At 37.6% G+C, this 26,287-nt stretch overlaps 1 protein-coding gene across 21 annotated transcripts in view; it reads left to right on the forward strand.

Moving 5' to 3' along the window:
- Window positions 1–26,287, forward strand: part of LOC306855388 (pleckstrin homology domain-containing family A member 6-like) — a 77,501-nt gene that overhangs the window by 12,533 nt on the left and 38,681 nt on the right. For 9 of the 21 annotated variants that reach the window (XM_079394070.1, XM_079394082.1, XM_079394071.1 and 6 more), the window contains exons 2-5: window positions 19,224–19,313; window positions 21,438–21,561; window positions 22,246–22,350; window positions 22,542–22,614. In XM_079394070.1, coding sequence (XP_079250196.1) covers window positions 21,454–21,561; window positions 22,246–22,350; window positions 22,542–22,614 — 286 coding nt within the window. In that variant the 5' untranslated portion in view covers window positions 19,224–19,313; window positions 21,438–21,453. Of the gene's footprint in view, window positions 1–1,182; window positions 1,593–16,071; window positions 16,329–19,223; window positions 19,314–21,437; window positions 21,562–22,245; window positions 22,351–22,541; window positions 22,615–26,287 lie in introns of those variants that run through there. The other 12 variants (XM_079394063.1, XM_079394079.1, XM_079394080.1 and 9 more) reach the window with 5 other exon arrangements.

Here is a 26,287-nt window from a genome sequence, read left to right on the forward strand (position 1 = left end):
TAGACAGCTCCTGGTCACAGTTCACATTCATTGTACAGAAAAGAACATTCTACGGAAAAAAACATTCTGCAAAAAAAGAACATTCTTCTTTTGTGTGTTCCACAGAAGAAAAAGTCATCCAGGCTTGGAACGACCATAGAGTGAGTTGATATTCACTATTTTTTTTTACTATCCCTTTAACTAGGGCTGGGTAAATGAGGTAAAAATGGTGCAAACATAGCGTGAAATAAAAGTTTCACCACGTAACTAGCATTGCATTTACTGTTATTTAATGTGACATTAAATGCACTAAGCAAAAAGTTTTCTTTTTTTTTTTTAAACCGCATTTAGTGTCATAATTTTTATTAGGTAAATAGTGTTGTGATTTACTGTAGTTTAGTGCATTGTTAATTACAGAAACCAGTGCTGCTTTTAACTCAAATGTAGTTTACTATCATTTAGTGCAGAGTTAATGGCACCAGGCAAGTAGCAATGAGTTTATTGCAGTTTAGTGCGGCTCAAATTTGTTTACCGTCACCAAGCAAATAGTGTTGTTTACTGCTGTTCAGTACACTGCTAACTGCACCATGCAAAAAGTGCAGAGTTTTGAGAATAAGATATTCTCAACAACTTGAATATTTTCCCAGAAGGCATATTTAAGCTAAAATAATGGAAATTACTTAATTTACATAATACGCACTGTACTGTTTCTGAACATTTAGTACAGAAGACCCAAGTTTTTGTGCTGAAATACTGCTAAAGTGGTGATATTCACCCCTTTATATCTCAACTTTAACGTCAAAACTGGCAAACGCGTGTCTTATCACCTGTTCTCTTCAAGTTTTAGCGGACAGTCTGAGCATGAAGAGTTTGGAGAGGACATGATTACACTCCCGCAAACCTATGACAATGGATTGCTGGGAAGCCCTAGCACGGCATAGTCCGTCCAAACCTCAGATGGATTGCCCTACTTCACCATGTTATATAACATTCTGCAGCCCATTAGCACAGAATCAGTGGCCCTCGTGTTCACTTCCACCATCAGGTTGATAGTACAAAGCAATCAGGAGTAAGAACAGTCTTTGTTTTGTTAACCCATGAGGAATAAGTGTCAGGAGGCCACCGAAAGGGTTAAAGGACGGACCGCCACTCCAATCAGAGTTAATGATTAGAGTAGAAACAGAACTGCAGAAATGAGGGAGTATGCAGGGGCTGTGCTGTGGGGGGATTTGTAGAGGAGAGCGAGAGGGGGAGTGAGAGCGAAGGAGAGAGAGAAAGCCACTGTGCTTAAATCCAGCTGGCTGCCTCCCTGGGAATGTAATCCATATGTGAGCGCGAGTTCAGTTGCAGGAAAAAGAAAAGATATTAGCCGCAAAGAAGCGATTGTTTCTGCTTTTCTTGTTTAAATTCCACTCATTCTGGCCCCTGGACCCTGGCTCTGGTTCAACGGCCGACACAAAAAGAGAGGTATAGTGTGGAGAAGGGCAAAGCGAGAGTTGAGAGAAAGTTGGAGAGGATAAAAACAAAGGCGAAAGGAGCAGTAGAGAACAATATACCGATTAGGGACCCGATAGAAGAATGAAAGAGGACACGCCGGAGAAAGGCGTAGTGAGGTATGTCATCTTAAGTTTTGGTTTTGTTTTCTATTTAATGCCAGTGGTGCAGAGGTTGTACTTTGTGCTAGGCTGTTTGGACTATGTCTGGTTTGGAAGCAAGAGCGAGACCATGTGTGAGTGTATGTGTGTGGAAAGATGAAAAATGGGGGCGTGGGGCTTCTGCAGGATCCAGAAGCCTGAAATATAGGACCACAACAAATATCTTACGATTTTATAGTATGAGGGTACATGGGATTTACTTTTAAAGCTCATGTGAAGTTTGAGCTTTACTTCCAAGACTTCCTTTGTTTCATTCATGCATAAACTTAGCATTGATCACTTTTGATGTTATTGGATAACCAGTTGGATTCTGAATGTGTCCCTTACCCGTATAGTTTATTTGCTCAGCGTTTTGTATGTTAGCTGAAGCGTTTTATCCTTGCATAGCTTTCTTTAAATAGCTTTTCATTTACTATGATCAACTGAGATTATTTTTGTTGCATGGACACTCCCTTTAGTAGTCCCTGCTGGAAAATCATGGTCATTAGTTGATAGACTATCTTGGACCAGGAACAGACCAGGTAATCATGCCACCTTAGGCTGATGATACACAGGGCAACTTTTTGAGCAATGTTACCGGGCAACTTTGGTTAATGTATTTAGATAGAAATTTGTTACCCATTCTTAGTGGGAAAGTGCCCAAGCAACACTGCTCAAAAAAAGTTGCCTGGCAAAATTGATCAAAAACTTCCCCTGTGTATCATCAGCCTTAAGGTGTCTTGGTGGCTGGTCGACCACCCAAAACCAGCTAATAACCTGCCTGGACCAGCTAACATGCTTCAAAACACAAGTAAAAGGCTTAAGTTGTGTCTTCTTGAACCTGGTGGAAGGTCGCACACTTACAATGAGTTTCTAGTTTTTGATGCCAAGAAGGTTATCAGGTTTAAGAGTCCCCTCCTATCCCTAACCCTTCACCTACTTGTAAAACATTATCAATAATGGCTCACCTCTATGTTTGGTGGAAATGGAGATTTTCCTCATTGTTCCCAGATGGGGAAATTGTGTAAAGGGAGAGTTTTGGAGACATGAACAAGTACCTCCAAGTCCTGATTACTCTTGGGAAACACAGGGCAGGCTGGGGTGTTTTGACTGGAAGAATTTTCCTCACTTAAACACAGTAAAGTTAAAAGCGTGAAAGTGCTGTCAGGCAAGAGCAACAACTTGCAGTGTGGAACAAATAATGCTAGTGGTGCAGAAATAAAGCCTAGTACAAAGACTCTAAACAGTCTAAACAGGGTTTCTAAACAGTCTGTGTGCCATGCAGGACATTTTGTCTCCGACTTGAGAAGAACTCCAGAAATCAAAGTTCAACAACTAGATAGGTTCAGAATGCTCTACTAGGAGTGATCCTGTTCCTAGAGGGTCAATGCCTTGCAGAGTTTAGCTTCAATCTGCCCAAAACACACTTGCCTAGAAGATTCTTAGTAATCCCAAAGACCTTGATTTGCTGACTCAGGTGTGTTTGATTAGGATTGGAGCTAAACTGCAGGATAGTGGACCTGCAGGAATAGGATTGTTCACCCTTGTGCTATAGGCCTACTTTTGCTTGTCCTATCATGCCACGAGAGGAATGCATCCCTTGACTACACAGCGTGCCCAGTTCTCTTACACCTAAGTAAACGTGTGCTGACAGTGTTTGTAAGGGTGGAAGGACCAGCATTAACTGAAGCTCAGTGGTCAGAAAGACTTAAGAGGTATTGTTGGGAATTTATTTTGAGTTGAAATGGTCCAGTGTTAGCACAAGACATCCTATTTGTTGTAAGCTTGCAGCAAAGCCTTTACCCAAGAGGACATATGCGAAGGAAAAAAGTGTGTTTTGCCCATTGGAGGTGGTATTATGCTCAGGAATGTTCTGGGAACGCCCCTCTCCAGCTGGTGTGAGTGTGTGCAAGTGACCACCTCTCAACCTTCAATAGGGGTTTGTCAGTCGGAAAAAAATTTAAAATTCAAGTAGTCTAAAATGCTGCTTGAGTCTTCAGGAGTGTCAGGAACATATCATTTCAGAGTATCGTAATTTGTCTAAATGCCATCACCCACAAGGTGTGTGACTTACATTGCAGTCTTATCAACAATCTCATGTGAAATGTGGACATGCACGTGCTTACCCAGTATAAAACAAAAAGTAATGCCTGTTTGAGTTCAGGTGTGTCATCACCTCTCATGTTCCACTGCAGTCTTACTATAGTGGGTTATCTTGGAGTGGCATCTGTTGTCTTTGTTGTACTGTAGCTTGGCCTGGTTCTTCTCTGACCTGACACAGGAACAGATACACAAATAGGACTTCTGCTGTAGACCAATCTGATTGGCTTGCGAGTGATCTAGGCTGCAATGTCATTTGCCTACGGAGCAGTTTGACCTTTTCCAGCTTTCCTCATTCAGTTCTAAGTCCCTTCTACTGTGTACTGACATGACAGTACAGATCTCGAATCTGCATGAAATCATAAATTTATCAATTTAAAGTTGTCCCCTTTCAAACATTGCTGCTACATCCATGCACTAACAGACTGACATCTTTAGCCATTTTGTTGCTTTTGTTTTCTGACCATGCCACAATGAACATTGTGTTTTAACATTGTGTTTTTAAAGGGGTCATGAACTGCCTTTCTTTTTTTTATACTGTTCTCTGAGGTCCACTTATAACGTTATCAAGATTTTTACATCAAAAAACAGTAATAGGCTATTTTGTCCTGTTTTTAACCCCTCTCATCAGAACGCTCCGTTTGAATAGGCGTGGCGGATTGTAGACTGGGAAGTAAACACCCACTGCTATGATTGGCAGACAGTTGTGTATGTTTGACAGCCTACATCCTTCATAGATGGACACTGCTGTGATTTAGGTTAAAAATACATAAATACTTGGTACATATTAAACTATCTGTAATAACAGACAAAGTAATAGTGAGCACGTAATGAAAACTCACACTTATGTGGTGCGACATCTTATCCAATCAGCACAGCACCGTCCTTTAGTAGTAATCCTGCATTGAATTGTGCCTTGTTGAAGTGAACAAAGGACCAAGTTCTTACTGACGTTGTCTGTCATTAAAGCTTGTTTGCCGCTCTCGTCATTTACCTACTATGTGTGCGAATTGGTGGGCGGGGCTAAACAGGCAGTGATGTAGAAGCAGGTGTTGATCATCTTCTGCGGAGGTGGTGTTTAGCCACACTATTATGTCATAAAGTGGCACATTCCAAAACCTGTCATTTTGGGGGAAGTCGTGGCCTAATGGTTAGAGAGTCGGACTCGTAATCCAAAGGTTGCTGGTTCGAGTCTCGGGCCGGCAGGGATTGTAGGTGGGGGGAGTGAATGTCCAGCGCTCTCTCCACCCTCAATACCACGACTGAGGTGCCCTTGAGCAAGGCACCGAACCCCCAACTGCTCCCCGGGCGCCGCAGCATAAATGGCTGCCCACTGCTCCGGGTGTGTGTTCACGGTGTGTGTGTGTGTTCACTGCTGTGTGTGTGCACGTTTGGATGGGTTAAATGCAGAGCACGAATTCTGAGTATGGGTCACTATACTTGGCAGTATTTATGTCACTCACTTCATTTTGGCAGATTGGCTTCAATATAAGCTGCCTTTAGACTAACAAGAAAGTTTTGAGTTCTGAAACTTATAGAATGTTTTTATAGCACATCTCTCATACATCAGAAGATCAAGAGAATTTCAAATTCTCATTTTATGACCCCTGTAAGATGGAATCTTTAATCTTTTGTTAATGTCCCCTGAGAAACTTGTCTGTTCAGGGTAAGGTGAACCTGAAACCATTCTAATTGTACAGGGATTCCTAGATGACTAGTCATTCAGGCAGACCACCAACTATTTGTTTTTGCACAACTTTTAAATGAGTTTATTACAGTTTCCTCAATGAAGCAACTTCGACTCATGCAGATCCCATCAGACTCCCTCTGATAGTTGATTGAATTCTTGTTTTGCCAACATTTGATTTGTGCTATACACCGGGAGCATGTTAATTACTTAACACTGCATCCAGAATTGCAATCATAACACTGTGTCCAGAATTGCAAGTAATTGAACAAAAAAGTTTGTTCAAACTAAAAATACATCTATATATGTCAATTTATTCATGATTTGGGAATGGAAACTTTTAAAATGTTTCCAGAATTTGCTCAGTTTGATATAGATATCATCATAAAGGGAACATTAGTGTGTAAATGGAATCGGATGCTACATTTTTGCATATCAATTGCTACACTCTAACTTGCATACCAAAATGTACCATGGTAACTATAGTTTCTCTCAGAATCTTGTAGTTATTGCAGTTGTTGTTGTTAATTCAGTAAAACTGTGATAACTTGTTGTTATTAGCTACTTAAAATGAAAGTATCAGAAAGCTTTGTACACCAGATTCTATTTTAATGCATTAGTTCCACAGTAGTAACAATAACATTAGTAAACTACAGGATTTTGACAGCTTGTATTTACATGATTTTGTGTGCTTGTATTCACATGATTCATTGATCTTAGTGTTTTTTTTGTTTGTTTTCTCAAACTAATTCTTATAAATCCTAGTTAACCTGGAACATTACTATTTCTAGTATTGACTCGGGTTAATTTGTGCTGTTTAACTGCATTATATCTATTTGAGTTTCTTCATCAAATTAATTTTCCTTGTGTTATCAGCAGCTTCTATTTAGCCTCAGCTCTAGAGAGAGAATGCTTTGTGCTAGCACAAGGAGGAAATGATGTGAAATAATTATCAAGGCCGTGGGTGTATTTGAATCCTTTTTAACTGAATACCACAGGACATTTTCCATTCTTATCTGTGAATTATTATAGAATTATTATAGAAACACACATGCGTGTGAGATTTGGATCTGAATAAATGAAGCATAGCTATTATTTCTTCTATTCTAGTATTGAAAATGTATTATTTCTTAATAAATCACCAGTTTTTAATATTAGCATTTAGTGCATAGCACGTGTACCAAAAATGACACCAAAGATCTTCAAAACTAAGTAAAATTATAAAAATGAATTCTCACCTATGTGTTTAATAGTAAACACATTTAATAAATGTTTAATATTTAATCTATGGTATTAACACATACTGTATTGTTAATGATGGAGAAATGAAAATATACTGCATTATTATGAATTTGCAAGGAATGGGACTTTTTATAAACCCAATAAACCATTGCTTTACTACATTTGGTCCCAAATGCATTTTAAAAACTGCACTCAACCACATAGCTGTCACCTTTGGGAACAGGAACCTAACAATATTGTTTGATCAAACTGTATTGTTTTTATTGATCGTTAATACATAATCGTTTGCAAATCTAATATAAAGCCAGTATTAAAGGGGTCATATGATGCGATTTCAAGTTTTCCTTTCTCTTTGGAGTGTTACAAGCTGTTTGTGCATAGATAAGATCCCTGAAGTTGCAAAGACTAAAATAGATATTCTTTATAAAAGTTAAGACTCTGCCACGCCCTCCTAAAACGGCTCATTCAAACACGCCCCCACATGTCTACGCCACGATGTGGGAAAATTTGCAAAACACTGGCCAAATATATGCAAAGAAAGAAGGCGGAACTATTATTCTTGCTGTAGTATTGTTGCTGGTGCCATGTCGTGGAGACGCTATGTTTCGTTGTGAAAGCAAAATTACTTTGTTTGGGCTTCCAAAAGAGGACACAACTGACGCTTCTGACTCACAGCCTGTAAGTACGTTTCTGCTACTGACAATTCAAACGCAAGTTTTGTGCTTGTTGTTTGCCATTTCTCCGATCACAAATGCAGACATGGTAATGTTTGGGGAAAAAAAGACAGTATAAGTCATTATAATCAGTAATTATGTTCCCACTGGATACAACAAATGCCTCGTTTATAATAGGTTTTATTGTTTTTGTGTTTTCGCGCCGGAACATGGCATCACAATACGGTGAGGGGCGTAACATTTCCGTCTCACGCTTGAGGTATTCGGCCAATCACAACGCACTGGATAGCTGGCCAATCAGAGTACGCCTAGCTTCTCAGAACAATGAGCTTTGTAAAAATCAACACGTTTCAGAAAGGTGGGGCATAGAGGAGCAACAATAATGTACAGTATGTGGAAAATGTGTTTTTTGAACCTTAAACCGCATAAACGCATTGCATTACACCAAATACACAAAATAATGTTCTTTTTAGTAACGTCATATGACCCCTTTAACTAGCTTGTTGAGTTCTTTATGTGCACTCCGGACACCCCATGCAGTGTCACTGTTGTTTTGTGATTTTGAAATCTGGATTCCTCTGAAGTTGCATTTATGTTTGTCTGTCTGAGATGCAGGTCAAAGGACACATTCCTTGTATGAAGTTGTGGTGGCGTATATGTGCTTACATTCTTTGCCTTAACCCCAGTCTCAGTCTTAAGCCATGTCTTGTGGTTGGGGATTTGCTAACTCCCTTGTGTTCCTAAAAGGATATTGCCTTATTCTTAATCTCTTGTCTCAAGAGTATACAAGGTACTTGATGGACCCTAGTTAAGTTGAAGGATCCTGCAACTCACAAGAGGTTAAAAGAGTACTAATGAGAACATTTTACCAAAACAAACCTGTTACATTTTAGCTTAACCCTAACGTCCTAAAGTTTTCCCTCTAATTTTATCCTATTTTATTTTTTTCCAAAAGTATCTATTTTGAGAATTTTACACACATTGTTTGGGCATTTAAAAATGCCCATTGGGCATTCTAGTAAAAACAATACAGCATATTATTATCTATTTATTGATTGATTGATTGCAGTATAGTGTTCAAATGTTGCTTGTGTCCAAATGTGTTTGACATTAGCTCAATCACCATTATTTTATGCAGGTATTATTGTAAATAGACAACAATGAAAAGGGAAATAAATACAGACACGCACGCTTATATACAAGTTTTACTTTAAGGTATTTCAATATCATTGGTTTAGCCTAAACGTCTTAATATTCAGCTATGCTATTATGCAAAGACACATAAATTGATCAGAAATGACTGTAAAAACATTTATAATGTGGCAAAATATTTCTATTTTAAAATAATCCTGTTCTTTTGAACTTTCTATTCATCCTGATAAAAATAACTGCACTGTTTCTAAAATTTATAATAATAATAATAGTAATAAAAAATCTTTCTTGAACACCAAATCAGCATATCAGAATGATTTCTGAAGGATCATGTGACACTAAAAGCTGTTGAAAATTTGCCTTTGACACAGGAATAAATGACATTTTAAGATGTATTGAAATAGAAAACAGCATTTCACAATATTACTGGTTTTGTGTTCTTTTAAAAACATTACAAATTCTTACCAACCCTACGCTTCATATATGGGAAAAACTAGTATGGACCGAAATCTACACGCGCTAGTATTCTCTTGTAAAGCAGTTCTAAAAGCTGAGTTGAATTTTTGCCAAGAGAAGTATTAGATTACCCATATCTCCCCTTGATCTGATTTTACTGTAGCACCTGCACCTTCATCGACACTTGACTGATTTCTGCTTCAGTCAGGGCAGCGAAGGCCTACTTTATTCATTCTGACAACTCTTTAACTGTAATCACAGACCTTTCTGAGCCAGTTTGTCTTTGTACAATCCTCCTTTTGTAATGAGGCACCTATTGTTTGTTTAAATAAAGCACCAGGATGTGGTGCAATTATCTGACTAAAATCATAAATGACATAATGATTAGTGCTATCATAAAGCAACTTGTTTTATTGGATTCATAAATGCACATATCAGTGTAGAGTCTGATGCATTGCCAGTTCTCTTCATAAGTAAACCTGCACAGTTCCACCTGAACTTACAGGAAGATCGTAAGCACTGTTGAGCAATGAATCTCACAGTTACAAAAGAAAGCATAGCTCAGCAATGTTCTGGAAGGTATTGTTTGACTTGGTCAGGGAGAGTGCAGTGCCCGTTTGTGCACATTTCCAACAGAAAAGGAGAGAGAGAGTAAGTTGAAGAGGGAGATGGTGATGGATTTAAGGTTCGGCCAGCAAACCCGATAGTGGGCACTAATCACTCTCCATCGCGGTGATGTCATCAGGGTGTGTCTGACAGATTTGTCTGCTGTGCGGCAGGAGGGAAGACCGATCTGTGAATCGTTTTACCGAATTGTCATGTAAGCTTTGTGTTTTCGTGGCCCGGAGCCAGTTTCACCCATGTGATTTTGTCCGTTATTTAGGTGTGCATATTTAATATTTTATGATTTATTGTGTCTGTGGCAGGTTGTGTAAAACTACTAACAATCAAATTAATAAACTAAATAGACAGTAGTGATGATAAAGTATGATTGATGAGCAGAGCTTATTGGAAATTTTATAGCTTTAGGGTTTCATTATTTCATAGCTTGCATCATAAACCTTTTCATTCCATGGGGACTGACTGAGCATTAAAGGAACGGTTCACCTAAAAATGAAGGTCATCATTTATTTACCTTCATATTGTTCCAAACTTTTATGCTGTTTTTTCCTTGATTAAAAAAAGATCTGTCTTTAGAAGTGAGAAACATAACAAAATAAATAGATATAATCTACATATAATATATGACCCTGGACCCCAAAACCAATTATAAGGGTCACTTTTTTTAAATTGAGTTGAATAAATAAGTTTTCCATTGATGTATGGTTTAAGACAGGACGATATTTGGCTGAGATGCAACTATTATTGCCTTTAAAGTTTTCCAAATGAAGTTCTTAGCAATGCATATTACTAATCAAAAATTAAGTTTTGATATATGTACGGTAGGAAATTTACAAAATATCTTCATGGAACATGATCTTTACTTAATATCCTAATGAAATGTATAATTCTGACCCATACAATGTATTGTTGGCTATTGCTACAAATATACCTGTGCTACTTATGACTGGTTTTGTGGTCCAGGGTCACATATATGCTTTGTCTTTTCTTTTTTTTTTTTGGAAAGAATTCCGTTAAGATAATTCAAAATGTTTTACTTTCGAATTGCAAATGGGTTGTCACGACATGAGGGTGAGTAAATGATGACTGATTTTCCTGTTTGGGAGAACTATTCCTTTAACGTCTGGTATTAAATGCTGTTACATTAGGGAAAAGCATTTTAATGGACGCTCTCATTCCACACTGAGCTCAATAGGATAGTCCTGAGAGAAAGCTTTGTCAGCACCCCTTTTCCACCAGTGTGCATTGATCCATTTGGGTGAGTCTTAACAATCAATACTCACTGCAGACTCCATTAATTAGACAGGTAAATTTCCCCACTCTGCTCTTTTATTTTATTACTGCTGCTTTCCTCTCTCTTGCTCTCTTCTCTTTTCTCAGTGAAAACAGGGAGCCTTAGGCAGCTCTTGGCAGTTCGAAAACGTAACCTTAGCTTTGAAGAACATGAAGGGAAGTAGTGGGAAACTCCCTGTATCAGTTCCCATGATGCCTCCCACCGAGGACAGCAACTCGCAGCAAATTCATAAGCTGCTCTTGGATCACCCACACTTTTTTTGGTGCAGAAAACAATATTTGTTGTGTTTTCCTTTAGAAATATTGAAACTCTCTTAGAACAAAGTTGCTTAAGTTTCCCATCCTTTTACTTTAATTTTTTTGTCTAAAGCCCCAAGCTTTAATATCCCAACCTTGAAAGAAAACGTGTTCCTTTCAACTTATATAAGAGCTGTTTTGAATAAAAAAATTTCTTCAAGTTCAATTAAATTTTAATACAATATATTTCTCACTATTAATGTTTTTGCTGTATTTTATGCAAATAAACTTGGTAAGTATAAAAGACTTTCAAAAGCATTTAAAAAAATCTTACCAATTGCAAGCTTTTGATCGTTAGTGCATATTTATAACAAGAAAATTATTTTAATTCACAATATAGTATTTTTGTTTTTGTAATGTTTTGCTTTAATTATCTTGAAATGTAAGTTGTTACTTAAACAAAAATAAGAATTAAAAAGTTACAAAGTTAAATCATGTATATTTTTGCACATAATCTACCCTTATTTAATCATGTGAAAAATGTTCTGTCATCATACATATTTCAAAGATTGTGTATTTTTCTGTGTGTATTTAAACCTCTATTAATGGCTCTGATGTTCTCAAAGCGGGATGAGTCGTTGCATGTGAGTGTGAACATGCTTGTGCGATCTCAGGATTGCTGTTGCTTGGAAAACAGCTGAAACACCACATTTCTCTTTCTCACATCGCCAAGAAAACAAATATGGTTTAAAATGACCATGAGTGACTTAAAGCAATGCCATATCATTATTATAATTAGTTTTCTCTATGAAGTCATGCATTATATATGTTTTGTATATGTACATATTCGATGTCTATAGACAAACATTAGGGAGCCATTCACTCCATCTTTATCGTGGTAATGTTGCTGTTGTGAGCATCTTAAAACAGCCAATGATCAAGTTTCAGCGCATGGCTTTGTGGTTCGCTGTGCGATACTGCCACTGCAAGCTCATTGGAGGCAGCTCTCAAGTCTAATTATTCATCCCCCATGCCTCCCTCCCATCTTCCCTCCAACCCCCTCTCATCTTTCTTCCCACTCATCCTCTGGCAAGCGTGCTGGCGGTGAGGATATGGTCGCTGTGATGTGGCAATTGTGATGTTGCTCGCCACCACCATCTTGGCTGTACTGAGGTCAGAGGAGGGGCTTACGATTGCATCATCTCGTAGCAATGACAGAGAGAATGAAAACACACGCATGCACATCTTTTATATGCACAGGCACGTACACGCATCCCATTCATCATAGTCCTCCATCGAATTAGCATCTTTTTAACAACGTGCTGGAGAATGTCATCACAGATGCATAATTGCTCCTCTCAATATGGTTTAATGAAGGTCCATGAGCCAGTGTGATTCTAGGAAGTTCCCTGCTCTCCCTTTTTGCTGTAAATAATGCTTTTCCAGACCTGTCTCATGATATGACAGGGAGATGAGAAGCTGTGCCATGCATCTCGTTTCTCTCTCTATGGCAGGGGTGCGAGAGACTGTCAGGTCTAATGCTGGATTTTACTCTCAGCTGAAACCTGAAAACCTTGTCAGTGAGCTGAACACCAGCAGCCAGAACACGCTGGATCCTTTTACAGGAGCACTGTAGATCTGACATCATGAATTACCAGCAGTAGTGTTCAGGGTTAACTTGTCAAACGTGTAGCTGGGTGTGTTTTAAATGTCTTAAGCACACAAATCTGTAATAAATTCTCAAATCTGACATACACAGTTAAAATACAGTAAGGTCTTAACGTCTGAGATCATTCTGCGTTGCATTTTTGTCTTTTAATGCAATGAATTTCATTACAAATTTTATTATTCATTATATATTTGTTTTAATACATTCATAAGTATTTAAAAATATTTTAGAAAACCCTTTTTCACTTTAATTGTAAATGTTACATTTCAAATAATGTTAATATTTATTTTAATTCTGTATTTTAACTATTCTTTCTTTTTAATAAAAAAAAAATAAAAAATTTAAATCCCATATTTTGAGTATTTTCAAATAATATAAATATTGACATATTTTTTTAATTATTTAAGAATGTTTCCTTATTTTTAATGAGTCTTCATTTAACTTGATTTTAAATCCTTTATTTTAAAGTGGATCTCACCCCGCAGTATTGCCTTCCTTTCCATTTTCAAATTCTAGTTTTGACAGCGAAGATTTTTATGATTTATAATTCACAAAAATAGCACTCAGTTTGATTTCCATCTTGCCAGTCTAAACTAGTAGACATTATAATTCATAACCATAATCACAACCTCACCCCTGCACAAAACATAAACCGCATATTGTCTGTGGTACTCCCACATGATCTCTGAGTGGTTGCTCTTCATGCTCTTCATATACGAACCATTTGAGTCCCGCAAGCACAGATGACAAACTGGCTCTCTGGCTGACCTTCACTCCTTCACCGAAAGGACGCTTTGAGTGTGCATATTATTTTTACAGCACAAACGCAGCAGGTAAATTGTTAGCAAATGGAAGTGCTGTTTAGACTCACCATGCCACTTGCCGTTCTGTAAAGCAAAAAAATAAAAAATTACAGGCTTATATAGTACATTATATACCAGCTCTTTGTCTTACTGTTGAATGAATGCATGCTCTTCAAGGTTTAAGAAGGGATAAAGGCTGAGGAATGAATCATGGCGTCTTTCACAGCACAATATGGATTAGCAGGAATATAAATGATTTCTATAGGGTTAGTTCAGATATTCAATTGAAATATTCATAGCTCATGGTTTAAATAAAGCAAAAGATAAATATGAAGGTTTGAAATCCAGGGTGAGGAGGGGGTATCAATATGCAGGTAATCTGCTTCCTACTCTTTATATGTGTCGCTGTCATATCCCTCCACAGTGGGGGACACTGTACGGAGACCATCTGGTGAGAAGACTTATAATTGAGGACCACGGATAGAAGAACTGGGACAACTGCCGTGTGTTTTCAATGTATTTGACAGCTCTGAAACACCTCGCTGAGGCAAAGTGTAAGACTGACCTCAGCAGATGCCGCTAATTTGTTATTGATCTAGTTCACATTTGATGTACACTGTGGGTGAGATATTAAATAATAATCTTTCCACAGTCACTAAGGCCTCTGTTTATCTCAGCTAATCACTCTGCACATAAACGGTTAACTTCAATACTGTGACATAACTATTCAAGTTGTGTTTGACTGTATAAAATTATACCCCTGCAATTCTAGAGTGCTGGGGGTGGTTGCCACTGTGTAAAGTGATCACTAGGGTGTCCTTAGTGGTTGCTAGGGTATCCAAGGGAATGTGATGGGGTTGCTACATAGTTGATTAATGGTTAATGGGGGTTCTGAGTGTTTGCTAGGGTGAGGGATAGTCTGCTAGGATGTTTTGGATGGTTGCTAGGGTGGAAAGTGGTCATTAGGTTACTCAAGGTGGTTGCTAGGGTGATGATTAGCTAGATGCCTGCTAGGAAGTTTTGAATGGATGCTAGGGTGTAAAGTGGTTTCTAGGTTGTTCTAGGTGGTTGCTAGGGTGATGGGTAGGTGCTAGATGCTTGTTAGAATGTTGTAGATGGTTGCTGTGGTGCAAAGTGGTCCTTAGGTTGCTTTAGATGGTTGCTAGTGTGATGAATAGTAGCTAGATGCCTGCTAGGATGTTTTGGATGGTTGCTAGGGTGGAAAGTGATTTCTAGGTTGTTCTAGGTGGTTGCTAGGGTGATGAATAGTAGCTAGATGCCTGCTAGGATGTTTTGGATGGTTGCTAGGGTGGAAAGTGGTTTCTAGGTTGTTCTAGGTGGTTGCTAGGGTGATGAATAGTAGCTAGATGCCTGGTAGGATGTTTTGGAAGGTTGCTAGGGTCAAAGAGGTCACTAGGGTTTTCTTAGTGGTTGCCAGGTTATCCATGGGAATGTGATGGGGTTGCTATGTGTTTTGTGTTCTGGATGATGCCTAGGGTCTCCTGGTGGTTGCCGGAGTGTTCAAATGGGGGTTGCTGGGTGGTTGTTAAGGGATTTTGATGATTGATAGGGTGTTCTGGGTGGTTGCTAGGTGTATGCTTGGGTGTTTTGGATAAATGCTGGGTGATAAATATGGGGTTCTCAGGGTGTTCTGGGTGACTGCAAGGGGTTGCCAGAGTGTTCTTGGGGGTTGCTAGCTGGTAGATAGCATGTTTTGGGTGATTGGTAGGTCTCCAGGGGGTTGCTAGGAGGTTCTTGGGGGCTGCTGGGTTGTTGATAGGTAGCTTCTGAGGTGTTTTGTATGGTTTCTAGGTGATTGCTTTCTAGGGTAAGGTCTCTACATGATATGCCACAAATCCCACCCTCACCGTAAATCTACAGTTGTGTGTGTGTGTGTTGTGTTGTTTTTTTGGCATTGAGAGTGTAAAGTATCATTTGTGACGAGTTACAAGCCAAAGTTCAGTGCTTGGGGTTATGGGTCTCTCACATTAATATTGCGACTTGCCTTATTTCCAATTAAATAGTTTTTCTGCAGTTACCCCTTACTCAAAGATAAACGACTGAGTCATTAGAGTCGGGGAAAATGGCCGGATATATGTCCATAGACATAATTAAAGTCGATCTGACATGAATATATATGACATTTTAATACGCCTGACTCTGACTTAGTGCTTTTAATGCTGAGCTTGTCTCTGTGTGAGATACAGATCTAATTATTTCTGTGTGAGCGTGATGTGTGCGTTTCTGGGTAAGGTTTGACAAGGGGCTGGTGCAGATGCAAAGCCGTATACCTGAGTGGGTAACTTCTTTTGTTTTTTGCTTCAGCCACTCCCCTTCACCACAGTCAAAGCTGTCATGGACATCCCAGGGGAGTTCTGGTCATGACTCCTCCTCGGTTAGGCTTTGGGGGGTAGCATCTACATCTCAATCTGATCTGTGATAGGAGGCCCCACGTGTGTGTGAGGAAGAGAGAGAGAGAGTCGGACGAAACCAGTAACCAAATAAGCTGAGCCGAGCAGATCTAGAAGGCAAGAGAGCCAGAATGAGATATAGAGGTTGAGCCAGTGAGGGAGAAAGAGAGAGAGTGTGTGAAGCTGGCTGGCAACAGCACACATGCTCAAGGAGAGAAAAGAGAACAACAATTATTGTATCCAACACCCTACAGCTCCTGCTGCTGTCGGCATCACAAACCTGCTCTTCTCTCCACCTGGCCTCAACCCACTGACTTATATGATTGATCCGGGGGAAAATGCTGAAGTTCCGCGCGGACCGGCGAGTGAGGTAGGTAAGGTGGGATGTTGGGAGCGAGTCAGACAGCGGTGTGAAGGGAAACTCTGAGCTGGAGGTCAGGCAGGACTGCAATGCAGTGCCGGCTTTCCCATGGACTATCTTTATGAGATATTGAGGTTTATTCGCGTTGCCTCACGTGTGTCCTTCCTAGATTCCAGTGTGGACTCCTTTATATGCTTTCTGTTCCGATGCTGTTAAATCATTTCTTGCTCGCTAAGGACTCCAACATTGATTAGTGGTCATATTAGCGATGTTTATGAGCAGATGAATGTTGTGTGCCTCTATGTAGGTTTATAGGTTACACACGAGCAAGCGCGATCAGTTACAAGAGCACATCGGCGCATGCACACATGCGCTCACACACTTCAACCTGATTTCGGTGGCTAGGCTGTTGTGCTAGATTTATCCTCTAGTGTTTTATGGAGCGCTGGGCTCTGTTATGTGTACCTTTTTGGTGTCAAGAGGTAGATGCCCTCAGCATGAGTGTATTCTTGGCTTGTGTTTCTTGTCCCCGACCTATCAGGCCGCATGTGTGTTGTGTGTCTGTGTATACAGAGACTGCACAGACTTTGAGCTCTGTTTGTGTTGTCCTTAAAGGGACAGTTCACCCAAAAATGAAAATTGTCATCATTTACTCACCCTCAAGTATGAATTAGAATTTTCATTTTTGGGTGAACTATCCCTTTAAGTGTTGATGCCAAGAATTTGGCATGTTGTTTGAGTGCATTTCTATGGCCTACTTATACACTGAAGAGGTGAGTCTGCTGTATGTAGGAATAACAATAAACTGAAGTGAGCAAGATGAATATAAGGGCCTCAAGTCTAGTGTCTTTACAGGAGATCCAAGAAGGGTCATTTTTTAGCCTTTGGGTAACACATTGATTTGGAGTAGTCAGGATTTGAGATTTCAAATGTGTAAACGTAGGGGTTAAGTTTCTTACTTGCATATTTAAAAGGACAAGTATGTGACTTGTACACATTCGGAATTTTCGCCTCATAAATTTGCTAGTACTGTTGGCTAGGTTTTTAACCTTTTCTCTGTTAATGAAATTAACAGAGCGTGAATGTTTATGCAACTGTACATGAATATTTCATGCAGGAAGAATTGTTTAGTTTAGGGTTGGTTGTTAACTAATTTCTGTAACATGCTAGCACCTTGACAGTATAGACATGTAGCTCAAATGGTAGCTAGCAACTGCATAAACTGATAAAATGCAATTAATGTTGTTATGGACAAAAACATCTCCCAGTTGTGTAAATGTATACATATAGAACTTTGAATCAAGTTAGAAATAAAGTTTTAACCCCAGGATAAGCATAGTGTGAAAAGCCTTATAGAGGTCATTGGGTCATGTTAGCTTAGCAATCATATTTGGTTTAAATAAGGATTTAACTCTATCTGGTTGATTATTATCGTCATGTGAACAATTCATTTCACATTTCACAATGCATTATATTTATTGTCTTCACTTGTTTCAATTTTCCTTGACTTGAAGACAACTTTTTGTTAAAAACAAATTGCTAACAAATTGCTTTGACAACTAATTGCTAAACTATGCAAATAATAAAATGCAATTAGCCGTATACTATAATTCTGCATCATTAGAGTAGCATAATAAATAGGCTTTTATAAGGAAGAAGAAAACATTTACTATATAAATTGATGTCGCTGTGCAAGGCCAGTATGGATAGGATGCATGACATGTTCTCATTCTCATATATTTTTAGTGCTGTTGGGTCACCATTTGCTATTTTGGTACATTTTATAATTATAATTAATATGTTGAATTAGCTTTTATTTGTATATTTTCATTTTGTTTTAAGTTTTTGTAATTTTATGGGGTTTTTTTTGTTTTTTTTTTAGTTAATTAATTTTTAAATATTACTATTTAACTTTATTTTTATTTCAGTTTTAGTGTTAGTCATTTTTGTACTTTACAACATAAACTTATTTTATTTTCAGTTAGTTTGTTGATAATTTTCCAGCTTTTTTATTTCGTTTCTTCATCTCATTTAAATTGTATTTTATTTCAGCTTTATTTCAATTAACAAAAACAATTTTAATAGTTTAGTTTTAGTTCACGTTAGCAACACTGCACTAGTCCAAAGCAAAACCTGCATCCTGAAGCAAAACAAGTCTAAATTTCAATTTACTCTAACTGTAAAATGACTAAAATGATACCTTATGGGTTGGATCTCCTCTAAATGCTAGTTTTGATGTTTGTGCATCCATAGATCTCTGGGTTAAACAGGTTAACCAAACCCTCACAGAAAACAGAGAAAATATATTTGCTTGCTTCAGGAAAGTGACACGCAGCAATGAAAACACTTGTATGATTTACACCCGAGAGACAAGTTACAAGTGTAAATCCACAGGGAGTACACACGAGCCGAGGTCAGAGAAAGTGTGACAGGAAGTTGAAGTCCAGGCTTCAGGCGTTGTATATGGACAAAAGATATGTTTTCTCTGAATACAGTCAGTATAATAGGTGTATATGAACTCTGACATGTTCTTGTTGAACAGTTCTTGTTGATATTTTAGCACTGAGTGCAAAGCTGTCCACACTTAACATGCTCTTTCAAGGGATGACAGTCATTAATTTCCACAGCAGTTGTTTCATATGGGCTTACAAAGAAAGTGGCCATGTATTGATCGGATCTGATGTTGTAATGCTGAATTATTAATAAAGAAGGGATGTGTCTGCTGTGAAAGAGGGTTGAAGCCACGAAGAACGAGTTGTGGAGCATCTTAAACAAATGGAATATCAGTTCCAGCTGCTGTCGGCTTGATATTCTTCCAGACACAGTTTTTAAAAAAAAGACTGTTGTGGCTGTATTGAAACGAAATGTCAGTGAAATCCTAAGTGGCTTTTATTTTATTTTCAGTCAAAATGACCCTAACGGAACAGCTGGACACCAGCAAGTGATCCAGACACAGACACACCTGGAAGAGAACGGACCTTTGAAACCCTTGCTGTGAGTGATCTTTTGTTTATTCTTTTCTAAATGCTACTATTATACTGCCTTTGCTAAATCTGTGACATGTTGAATAAGAGCTTATCATAAAAAGCATTTCAGCCTGGATACATGCTTGATTATTTCTGAAAACAAGCTTACCAAGGGTCTTCCTTCAAAATTGACTACAATTATACTCCTAAAAATGTATGTAATTAATGTTCTTTACAGGCATTGTTGGTTCCATGAAGAACCTTTAACATCAGTGGAAGCTTTTCATTCCACAAAAGGTTCTTTATAGTGGAAAAGGGTTCTTCAGATTCTAAAATGTTTTTCCCACTAAGAAAAAACTGTTCTTTTATGAACCGTTGACTGAAAGTTTCCTTTAAGAAACCTAAAATGGTACTTCTATGGCATCACTGCAAAAACATCCTTTATTTTTAAAAGTGCATGCCTTTAGTCCAAAGGGTTCATGATCTGTAATCATTTTAGTCAGTGTAGATGATTTTTTTTTTAACACACTGCAGTGCCCATTTTTAAGACGAGTGATTTGCTTGTGTAATAAATGAATAGTTCAATTTAGCAGTGACATATTAAACTGATCAAAAGTCACTGAAAAACACAAGACTTTTACATTTGTTACAGAAAAATTCAGTTTCTAATAAAAGCTGTTCTTTTGACCTTTTTATATTCAGCAGAAAAATCCTGAAAAAAAGTTACAGTTTCCACGAAAACCTTAAGCACAACTGTCTTCAACATTGATATAATTATTTTTTTTCTTGAGCAACAAATCAGCATATTAGAATAATTTCTGAAAGATCGTGTGACTCTGAAAACTGGAGTAATGGCTGCTGAGAATTCAGCATGAAACGCAATTTTATTTGGACAAGGAATTAGTTTACTTGTTGCTAAAAACGTGGTGTTCCCAACAGTCACTGTCATTCATGTCGGTGGAAATCATCAACTGACTTCCGTCTCTTTGTTGCTGCAAATGTCAGTGTGAACGCCCATGAGGAGACAGAAAAACAGTTACCTGTCAGACCAGCCCTGTTTTGTCTGACGTTTTCTATTATAGCCACTATACAGTACAGTAACTGTACACTTGTGAAACCATAAATATATGCAAACAAACAGCACTGTCAGGATAAATTACACCAAAAGCATTTTATTAATTAGTCTTGAACTACATCATATAACATGTGGAGGATAAACATGTCAGGATTTCCTTGATTTCCTCTATAAATTTGCTAAAACATTCCTCCTGGACAAAGAAAATGCACTTACAGTACTTCTCAAGATCTCACTCTCCTCCAGATCGATGTAATATTGAGTCGAAAGCCAATAGCACATTAATAAGGGGCAATGCCATTAAACCGAGATCCTTCCAGGATTTAATTTGATTAATTTCCTGATACAACACAGGAAGCTGATGAAACACACCCGCTGTTTGTAGCGATGGCTAAATAAAGAATAGATAATTAGCACAGAGACGTTTCTAATGTGGGTATCATGTCCTAATGTAGTAATTGTTATTGTCGTGTGAGTGTTCCCACTTTGCACTAATGATTGTGTTTTTATGTCCTCATTTGATCTGTGCGTTCTTGCTCCGTTCCATATGTGTTTGTGTGATGTTCTTTGCTTCAGAGACTCATAATGACTTGCGTATGGTTATAAACAACTGCGTATGGTAGCAAGCTTTCCAAGATGGAAGCTTTAGCCACTGGGCTTCTCTAGGGTATTGTTAATTCATCTGTCTTGCTGGTCGGTGGATCGAAGGCTGTTGGAGAGGGCCTGGGTGTCCCAGTAAGGAGATCAATATGATTGAGCTGGGAATGCAGGCTTGCATCCACCAACAAACTCTTTCTCTTTCGTTCTCTCTTCGCCACTGCAATCACATTCTTTGTGAACCATCGGCCTGTTTTTAAACTGCAACCTCAGGGGTGCGGCCTTGCGACGGTGCCAGTTGGTAATAAAAATAGCTATGTGCTTCCTTCCCATAATGCCTCAGTTTTTCACCAGTTTGAGCTCAGTATATTGGTTTGAAAATGATTTCTCTGCTTTGGTGCATTGAACGCAGGCAGATGAGAAGTTTGTTACGGTATCAGAAGCTGGGATGGCTCAATGGCTTTGTTTGTGTGCTCACAGGAGATCTGATTCAGAAATGAACGGCAACGCGGGTGGCAGGGGGCCCGTGAACAAAGTCAGTGAAGCAAACAGCAACACCAACAATCTCAGCATGGTTTCTGAGATGCCCCCGGACTGCACACGGGTCAGTACAGCTTCTGGTTTCTAGAAACGAGTTCATCTACACACATTATTTATTAATTTTTAATTTTATTGCAATTAGTAGTAGTAATAATTTTTTAAAATAATAATATAGTTATTAATAATATTTTTTATTACTATTAAATATGCATTTTGAAATAAAATATTTCTCCTGTATTCATTAATATTATTTAATGGACCTCAGCTAACATTAACTTTAACAAATAAATGCTGTAATATTTTGATTTATTTTATTATAATTATTATTGAATCTGAATTTTAAAATAAAAATATTTTGTGTATGTTAATATCATTTCATGGACCTGTTTTATTATTTTTATATATTATATTATTATATTATATTTTATACCCATTTCTATATTATTTTTATTTCAGTTTTAGTGATGTTTATACTTAAGCTTATTCTTTTTCAGTTAGTTACCAAAACAAAATTTCTCATTTTTAAATTAGAAATAACATCTAACATTTCTAATTTTATTTTGTCAGCTGGATTTTAATTAATAACTAAAACTATTAAAAATTGCTTTAACAATAACAACACTGGTCTTGCTATGGTGGATGTCTGTCCTCTGTAATTCATTCCTTCTGTCATCTGTTACCCAGAATGTGTGTGTGTGTTTACTGTTAGTGTTATTATGTAAACACTCCTCCGTGACTCTCCCACCAGGGCATACGCACACCCAAGAGAGCCGCCACGTTTGGGAAGCGCTCCAACTCCATGCGGCGCAACCCCAATGCTGAGGTGGCCCAACAGGGTTGGCTTCACAAACAGGTACTATTGCTCATCCTTAAACCTCACCATCATCTACACAAACAAAAACACTCACACAGCCCAAAGCCATAATTCCATAATCCGCATTTAAGCCACTCTCTTTCAGAACAGTCTAGGCACTTAGATGTAGTTTCAAGGCCTTGATTTATTTATTTATTTTTTTTTTCTTCTTCTCATTTTCTGTAATGTAGGCAAGCAGTGGTATGAAACAGTGGAACAAGCGCTGGTTCGTGCTGACAGATCGATGTCTTTTCTACTACAAAGGTAGGTTGTATCTGTAAATACTGGTTTGTGTGGAAGTCATGAATTTGGTTAAACATTTAGTGAGAACCCCTGAGCTCAAAAGTTTATTTTTTTCAAAAACAGTTTGTTCTGTAAAACATTTGAATTTACCCCATGGCATTACTTCAGCGCACCGGCTGTGTGCTGCCAATAGCGGAGAAGAGAAGTATAAAAGTAGATCTATAATGACAGTCTTGCACAAACACACAACCTCGATGAAGCCTGGTGTCTGTGTCAACGAAAAATGTTCTGTGGTATTATGAAGAACCATGTGTTAATACTACAATACCGTTCAAAAGTTTGGGATCAATATACTTTTATTCAGCAAGGACGCATTAAATTGATTTAAAGTGAGAATAAAGACATTAGCTATGCTTCCATCCACCTGTTTTTATGCACTTTTTGGAATATCACATAAAAAACGCTGGATGGAAACACCAAGATGCGCATAAATTCTAAAAATGCGCATAAAACATTGCTCACAATTGAATAGGATAAACTTTTTTATCCTTTTAGAAGTAATGTGCTATGATGCAAACACATTTACCGAGTAAATTCCACCATGCGCATCAAAAAAGTCATGTGACTTTGCACGATTGGACAGGATAACTTGACTAACCAGCGGACTGAAAACGGTGCTTTATTCGCAAATGTTTAATGCGATGTTCCAGTTTTGCGCACAAGTTAAATTCGCATTTTGGATGGAAACATAGCTAATGTTACAAAAGATTTGTAATATGTATGGTTCCACAGAAATATTAAGTAGCACAATGGTTTTTAACATTAGTAATAATAGTAAGTGTTTCTTTAGCAGCACATCAAAATTCAGCTTTGCCATCACAGGAATAAACTACATTTTAAAATTCACTGAAATTGGAAAACAGTTATTTGAAATTGTAATATTTCACAATATTAATGTTTTTATAAATAAAAAACAATGTAGCCTTTGTAATAATTCATACTTTTGAATGTAGTGTACTATACTGTATATATGAATACTTAGAAAGCACCATGATACAGCCACTGAAATATTTTTTTTTTGTAAGGGCTAAGTTGCACATCAGTAGTTTATTTTTAGTGCTGAAAATAGAGGATTTCATGTTTAGACATGTTTGCTTTGTCATGTCTGTTATTTCTCATGAACTCTGTGATGTTGTCTTGACAGCCGCACAGGCTGATGAGTTTTGCAGTACATAAACCTGAAGCACCCAACTTGTGGTTGCCTTCTAACCGAGGCATAGACAAGACATTAATTACAATTGATTTGCTTTGGGATAGTTACATGACTTCAATTTCAATTTGCATATGTATTCAGCTTGTTATTGGAAAAAAATCAATGAAGCGTAGCTGAATTCCTAAGGAGTGTGTAATGTCAGAGATCTAAGAAAATAAATTGTTAAGATTAAAAGCATTTTAAATGTTTACGTAAAATAGTTTGTGCTTGAGTTATAGTGTAAGTTCTAATAAACCCTGAATTCCCTGAAAATGGTAAAACATAGCTCTGTAAACATTATTCAGCTTCTTTAGGTATCCCTGATTTGATATAGCAGCATTTGCTCAACCTGTCATGTAAGTTTTGGATGGAATTTTCCGCTGTTTATCTGTTTGTCTGGCCAATGGAAGACATTTTTATTTTTTGCAATTAAGTTGGGTGCGGAAATTACACACTTCACCTTTAAGTGTGAAGCAAATTAGTAGTGAATTGTTCAAACAATATCCAAACACATCCATCACATGCTTTCAGAAAGCAGCGTCTGTGATCTGCGTGACGGGAATATATGACCGTCTCCTTTAGACTAGCCGTGAAGGTCAGTCACAGCTCATGCATGGAGAATCATCATCCAGAGGCATTGTGGGATAGAGGAGGGTGTTAAGATAGTTGGTATGCAGCTTTGTCCAGATGTTCCTTCATGTTGTTCTCAATCACAGATGAGGGGTTTAACCCTTTGAGACCTAGTTTATATTTCAGGGACACCAACATTATGTCCATGCTTCATTTCTTCTCTAAATGCTAAAATATAATGAGCAAACAAAAATATGTTTATGAGCATTTTTTACATTTTATAATTTTGTTTATTTGAAAAGATGCAGGGTCCGTAATGGTTAATGCCATCAGGAAATATCATGATGGGAAGGTGAAAATGGAAATGCAAGGTGTCCAGAATATTAAAAAATGCAAGGTGTCCAGAATATTATTGTTAGATATCACCCTTCTAATAATTCCCACAGGAGATGAATTCCTTGGGTTTGGGTTTGCAAGATACTGAAACACTTCATACCTCTCTGTCACCCAAGCCCCGCCTACGCTCTTGTGGATAAATTTAGACTCCATTGGCAGACAGCATGCTCTCAGAGATGAGACTGGGCATGTCAGCATATGAGGTGTGGATGATGCATGTCCAGCACATGTCCTGCCCCCTTCCCTGCAGCCGCAGTCAGTATCGACAGCAACACAATAGTTCACTGGTTCTCAGTGGATTCCTTTCCACCCTTCTTCTTTCAAGCTTGCTTAGCATGAATTTCCTCCTTCCACACTCTAAAAAATAATAATAAATAATGATGTCTTGTTTTCAGGTAAAATCTTTCTTATGTGTAATTGGCTTATATACATTTAAACCAAATTGTGTAACAGAGCTTGTTTTCAGAGAATATTAGGTATATTTTTAAAATACTGTAGTTTTTTTTTAAAGCACAAAATCCACAAACCTCACAAAAAAAAAAAAATTGTTTAAAAAAATTTCCAAATGGCCAAATTATGATACTTTTGCGCTACTTTTGCATGTTTTTTTTTAAAGCTTGGAGCTTCCTTTTCCAGTCATTATAATGGCATGGAAAAGAATGACAACATTCTTTCTTCTGTTATGCTCTACGTTATGTTCTGTCATGTCTTTGGAAAGGAATGAGGATGATTAAATGACCATTTAAATGTTTGAGTGAATTACTCCTTATTCTATAGGAATTATAGAAATTTTGTTTGTAAATTTATCTTTGGGAAAAATATTTTTAGCTCTTTCTTTTCTTTCTTTCTTTCTTTCTTTCTTTCTTTCTTTCTTTCTTTCTTTCTTTCTTTCTTTCTTTCTTTCTTTCTTTCTTTCTTTCTTTCTTTCTTCATATATTTACTCATTACTAAAAAGGAACACGTTACTTTATCTTTGTTCTCTTTTCTGTACTGCATTTCCTTTAGTGATTTAAAATCCACATACTTCACCATCTGGGAATATCAGTCAGTGATTTATCTTCATATTTGCTGAAGAAGGTGTAACTAGTCTATCATTTAGAAGACTATAAATCAAAACATATCAAGTTACGTAATCACAAGTTTGTTTGTTTTTTGTCACGTAATCTTATGACAATACTCTTGTCAGAGGTTCATTGATTGTGCATTGTTTAAAAAACAAACAACATTGATGGCACTACTATTCAGTCATGTAGTATTGGTTTTAGATCCATTGACTGTATTTTTGTGTGTTTGTGTGTGTGCACCTGACCATAGTTGACAGTGATACTCTCTGAGGTAATACAAATATGAGAAGCTGTGTTCTCAGCGTCTCCAAACATGTCAGACTTCCTGTAAAACTCACTCTTCACTTGCTATCGGTGTTGTTTTTAGTGTGTTCTCAGTTTTCGGAGATGGGATTCTTGTTCCTGTATATCT

The sequence above is a fragment of the Barbus barbus genome, assembly GCF_936440315.1.
Source record: "Barbus barbus genome assembly, chromosome: 35".
In the NCBI taxonomy this organism is placed as follows: Eukaryota; Metazoa; Chordata; class Actinopteri; order Cypriniformes; family Cyprinidae; genus Barbus; species Barbus barbus.